Source organism: Carettochelys insculpta, chromosome 2 (assembly GCF_033958435.1).
Source record: "Carettochelys insculpta isolate YL-2023 chromosome 2, ASM3395843v1, whole genome shotgun sequence".
Taxonomy (NCBI): Eukaryota; Metazoa; Chordata; order Testudines; family Carettochelyidae; genus Carettochelys; species Carettochelys insculpta.
In genome coordinates this window covers 194,626,235-194,632,223 of record NC_134138.1, presented here as the reverse complement: position 1 = coordinate 194,632,223, position 5,989 = coordinate 194,626,235, and the positions used below count along the sequence as shown (strand labels likewise).

General features: G+C 38.0%; 1 protein-coding gene across 1 annotated transcript; it reads right to left on the bottom strand.

Moving 5' to 3' along the window:
• Nucleotides 1–1,343: 1,343 nt before the first annotated feature.
• Nucleotides 1,344–5,704, bottom strand: CCK (cholecystokinin). The gene is made up of 2 exons (XM_074986087.1): nt 5,449–5,704; nt 1,344–1,480 (listed from the first exon to the last, which is right to left on the bottom strand). Exons 1-2 carry the CDS (start codon nt 5,702–5,704, stop codon nt 1,344–1,346), a joined length of 393 nt encoding a protein of 130 aa, XP_074842188.1.
• Nucleotides 5,705–5,989: the final 285 nt, after the last annotated feature.

The window sequence follows — 5,989 nt, the reverse complement described above, 5'->3', positions numbered from 1 at the left end:
CCAAACGATGAAAGTAGGCTTGTTGGCCAAGGTCCTGTACAACTGATTTTGGGGCTGATGAGGTTTTAATTTTGAGATTTACCTATTTTTTATTTCTGCAGCTCAGAGAGGACATGGATTTTTGAGATCCCTTGAGTCTCTTTGTCAAAAATGGAGGCCTTCAGCCGCTCATAGGGCACAATCAACTATCTAATCCCTCAGGTTAGCAATTATGTTCCCACAGGTTTTCTGTCTTGTTGTCATTAGCCAGAAATAGCTCAATGTTTATACAGTTGAATCAATGGTTTTTTGTCTTTGTTCTTTTCAGGTGATGCTATATGGGAAGTGCGTTAGTCAAAATTTCACAAAGTGCATGAAAGCTTTTGGAACAGGAATGAGAGATAGAATGATACTGTGCCCAGTCTAGAAATCCTTACTCTGGCACTTGATATAAAGCCATCAGGTCTGGACTCAGAGGCTGACGTTATTTGACATTCAGCTTGTTTCTGCTTGAAGTCAATAGAAATATTGGACTGAATTATAATTTAAAGACTCAACCTACTTTTATGTAAGCATTCTCGCTGGACAAAACATTCTGATAGGACTGTATAATAATTACAATAAATATGATATAAACTACTATAGACACTTCCCTTCCACCACCCTCAAAAGAACCCCATGCTGTACTTACAGGGTTACTTCTCAAACCCAAAACAATGTATAACTCACCACACGGCAAGGAATGATCTATTTATTCCATGATTTATAGCTGTTAGCAGAATCTTCACATTTAAGTCACAAAAGAAAATAGCTGAGCCAGGAAAGGTTTATCTAAAGATTGAGCACTGTTGACATTCACTGAAAAGGTGTGACTTTGTTGTATAACTGAATCTTTGACAAATGGGGTAACCATGAATATACGTGTCCTTTTTTGGCAAAACTATGCTGCTAAATTGACACTGGGACAGGCTATCTCTAGAGTCCACAACCAAAGAGAATGCTGCAAGGTTTATTTAAAAATGGTTCTTCCCCTGTATGACTGCTTGACATGAACTATATTTACCTAGCAGAATGAAGGCGTTTTCCTGCTTGAGTTTATTGCAAGACACCCAGCAACTTACTGTGACAGGACAAGAGGGGAATAAATGAAATAATTTTAATGTAGTATCAACAGTGTATGATAAAAGAACATTTTTTTGCAAAATTCTGCATATGAATATATTGCATTGTATAGTTTTAGACAAATTTACAGCAAGGATATAATATGCTTTTTAAACACTAATTTGTAGAGGATTAACAAATTAATTTTTCTTCTGTATAGAAATGGGAGTATGATTCTTCTTTTTGAGATAGTTTGATGTTCTTTAAGAGGAGTACTCGTATTCTTCAGCACTGCGGCGTCCAAAATCCATCCAGCCCATGTAATCTCTGTCATTTATCCGGTGTGTAGGGTCAATGTTCTGTACCCTGTTTCCCATCCCCGAGATCCTTCCAGTAGGACCTAACAGATGAGACATAAAGGGAAAAGAATAAGTGAATGTCTTGCTTTTATTCAAAATAAAAAGCATGCTCATTGGAGATATGCTATGGGCATTTGTAATTGTGTGCATTATAATTTATGGACAGCATGGATAATAATCTACATGTTTCTTAGCACATGGGTTTTTCCCCATATTGTGGAACCTGCAGTCTTGAATTAGCTAGTTTGAGGGTCTCTTCTATGATTCTGTCTGGCTTCTCATTTCCTCCTTCTCCCATGCACGCTCCAGGGAAGGAATGTGAACATGTTTCTCCTCCTTTCTCACTGCCTGGTTGCTTAGAGGGATGAGGTAGGACCTGGCTGCTATAGCCCATTTGCTCATTGTTGTTTATGATGTCCCCCTCTTATTTGTCAGGCAGGTGAGCTAACTCTACTTGAGAGCAGGATCATGCCTGAAACGAAGACTCCATGACTGTCCTCTATGTTGCCCAAAGAGCCTCAGTTTGTGCAGAGTATGTGAGTGGAATGGACATAAAACTTGCAGGTTTTCTAGAGAAGCTGTGGACAGGTATGTGTGTCAGAATGGTCTGGCTAGAGCTTGAAGACAGGACTGTGCTGAAACTCTGAGTACTAGTACTTGTGGGTAAATTAAGGTTTTTCTGTGCCTCCTGTCATAGTATTGAAGTGCTGATTTCTGCTATGGCTTTTTTTTGGTTTTTTTTTCCATCTATGTTTACATCACTAATAGGTTGTTTTCTGAGGTAAATCAGGCCATATGAAAAAGAAATGCCTTTTTCTGTCTTAACATGTGACATCATTAGAACTGGAAGAATTTAAAAATGTGAATTGACTCTGCTTCTATCCAAAGACTGTGAAAATTTTCACTTTCATGGATATGTTTTAAATTTTACGTGCGGTAATACTGTTATTATAAAAATAAACTTAAACCTTCTACAGCTGAAGTCAATGACAAAGGTCCCATTAACTTTAATGGAACGAAAACAAACACTATACCTCGTTAACATTTAGCTCTGACCTAGATCTGTGAGTCTTTAAGTACATGAAATTAAAAAAGTTCTCAAAGCTATAGCATATTCTTGCTATACAACAATTTATATTTTAAGAAGAATGCCTGCTGTCACAGTATTTTATTGATGCAGTTTTCTTCACAGATGAAAAGATTCAGAACAAAATAATAACTGTATGGTTAGGAACGTTGTCACTTTGTCTATGATTGCAGCAGAGTTCATTAAACTGAACTGATTTTCCCCTACCCTCAATGATTTAGACCTTTACTTAAACCAAAATGGCAAAAATTTATCTCCTAAAATGTCGATTGAGTAACAAATTTAGGATCTCAGTTAAATCCTCAGAATTCAATGTATGTTGAGAGATTATGAGAATATGGTTTCTTAGCAGTACCGTCTGATACCATTGGAACAGAGAGTCCCTTATCTGAGTGGTGGTTTCTACTTAAGACTTCTAAGTTTGGAAATCAATTATCCACTGAACACTAATGGCTCTTGGAGCCATTGTGATCTGCCCTGACAATGAATTTTTAATTAACATGCCCCTGGCTTGACTGCTACAGAGTCTCATCTGCCCAGCTGTCAGATACAGGACAGAACACTTTTAGGATAACTTAACTGAAAGAGCTGGTAGGTTGTGCATGGTAAACTGAATTTCTTAACATCAAAATAGAGGTCATTTTAGTTACCTGCAAATCTCCAAAGATGGCCTATAGACTCCACAGAGCCACTGGCCCTCCAACTTCTAGAACCCAACCTTAACCTTGTGGTATAATAGCTAATTTTTCTTTGCAGTTATAACTGGAAATATTGCCTTAATTTGGTCTCTTTAAAAACCATAACCGCAAACATCACCACCAACACTAACCATTTATGGCACAGCAAAATTCTCTATAGGTGTAATATCTTCTAGTTTGGTAGGGATAGACTTGAACCTCCTAAAAAGTGATTAAAACTGGATATGAGTGAGGTCTTAAGATTACTTGTCATACCAGTTGGAGTCTTCATATCAGCCATTTTTAAAATTTAAATGTAATTTTACCTTGATGACAAAATTACAACCCTGAGCAGCCCTTTCTAGAACATACAAGTTATAAGAGTCTTCTGTTAATGGGGAGTGGTAGATGATGGGCTTGAATGAGGAATAAAGGAGAAGCCCCCATGTGCTTGTCATCAGATCCAGCCATACAAAGGTTACATATTTTTATCCTGTCACTTTTAATTCTTTAGCCTCTCTTGTTACAAGTTCACGAACACATGTTGAGTCCGGTCATCTGTCTGTGGTGGGCTACACTCAAGCTTGACCGCTAACGAGATCCAAAAAAAAAAGTATCATGTGTCCAGGGAGGCTTTAAGGACTACAAACAGAATTCTGTCAGGTAACATTTAAGATAAAGCCAAAGTGTTCCTTCACTGTAGCTTGTTGATACTTCGATTTCCAACCAGTTTTTGTGGAGCTGTGAAACCACAATGAAACAGGCTATATAGATAAGGTTTTCAGGAAATGAAGGATGGAAATATCAAATCTGGAGAGATATAATTAAGATTCTGGGTCACAGATTTCCTGTAATAATAATGCTTAGTTCCACAAATCATTTAATTATATCACTGATCTTTTGATAAGAACATGAAATTTTCTCTTTATATTACTTGTTAAACTGGACTCCTAAATGAACATGATTAGATTTTGGCATTATTAGGCACTGCTCAAATGCCTTCAACACATGCTCAGAAGTAACTTCCTTCTAACCGATAATATCTTTAATATAATTTCTTAACCATTTTATATATGTAAGTCTAAATACATTTGTGTGAGAGCAAATTTTGCTATAGACAACATACATAACACCTCAACTGCAGAACTCTATCAGAAGTAAGGGAGAAATTTAACCTATTGTGGCGGCCAGCATAATGAGTCCTATAGTGAGACTGAGTAGAGGGAGAAGCCACAAATGAAGTGGTCTCCAACTGAGTGATAGAGAAGAGCTCTTCATCCACTCTGCATAAGACAATCTGGATGGAAATGAGAGGGGCAGGTCAATGCTTGGGTGACATGAATTCCATCCTAACCAGCTCTGGGAGTGAAATAATTGCCTGATGCCAAAACAGTTGTGTAATAGCAGGCAACGACTCTTCCCTTGGGTCTTATACCCACCTTCTTCACTTCCAAGATGTTGTCCTATCCTGCAGTGCAGGGTGCAATGTAGGGTGTATAGGATGAATGTAGCAGATGAAAAGGCCTCTGAAACCATGTACATAAGTTTCTGCTGGACTTGGTAGCCATCTTATTCACCAGCAGTGCTCTGCAAGTAGCCTGGCTCCCAGAATGTCTATGTCTTCAGATACAACTATGAGCTCTTTTACGGAGCAGAGCTCTTTCTTAAAAAATGAGCAAATGAGCCTCTTAAAGGAAACTGTGAATGGAAAACTGTTTGCAAATATTTTAAATTCAGCATGAATTTTGGAAAAGTAAACATCTAGCTTTTCCGGGGAAAAGCATTCCTTTTTACATCTGTGTGTGTGTGTGTGTGTGTGTGTGTGTGTGTGTGTGAACGTACGGTAAAGTAAATAGTTTTGTTTTGTGGGTTGCTATCTCACAAATCCTTATTCAGGTAGGTAAGTTCAACCAGTGTACACGTTTGAAGAATCAAGTTCTTACATTAATCTATCAACTCTATTCTGTTTATACTGTACGCAGCAAGCCTAGCTGCAATGCCACAGAGGGTTGCAGTTGCACAGATCTCTTGTACGCAACAAATCATGAAACTAGATAGATTCTTATGATACATATATGAAAGCAAATGCTCAATTCCATATTAATATTTTTTCAATATTTTCTTTACAAATGTAGATGATCGGAGTAGTCCCCTCTATCTTTAAAATTTGGAAATCGAGAAAAGTGCTGAATCTCGAAGAGAATTCTTTTGACATAGACACATGACATAATATGCTCACCATTACCTTTTCTGGCTTGTTGGAGATATTTGGCCAACAAAGCTCCAATGTTGGCTTTTTGGTCAACATTTCCATCCGCCCGCTGGACAGGTTTCAGCTGACCAGGAGATGAAGGGACTCGAACAGGTCGATGATGTTCTGTCAAGCTCTGCTCAAGCTCAGTGGTCACACGATTGTCATTGTGCAAGCTTGACACCTGCTGTCCAAAAGTGCTCATTGAGAGCACAGCAAGGAACAGGTAGATGCAGATACCGCTATACATAGCTAGAGGGAAAAGAAATTAAAAATTAGAAGGATGAGCCTCACTGTATTTAATATTCCCTTCCTTTGGAAAAAAATAAAAGTTCTGGCTTCTGAAAAAGCTAGATTTTAGAGTGTACTGTAAACTAAGGATTAGTGTTAAATGGGAGGAGATAAGATCAGGAAGAGTGTATTTGACAGATTGATAAAACGTCTCTACATTTAAGAAGAGTGGACAGATCGAGCTGTACAGTGGTACAAGGGGAGATATAATCAATCCATTGCAAAGGCTCTTTGCTGAAGAAGT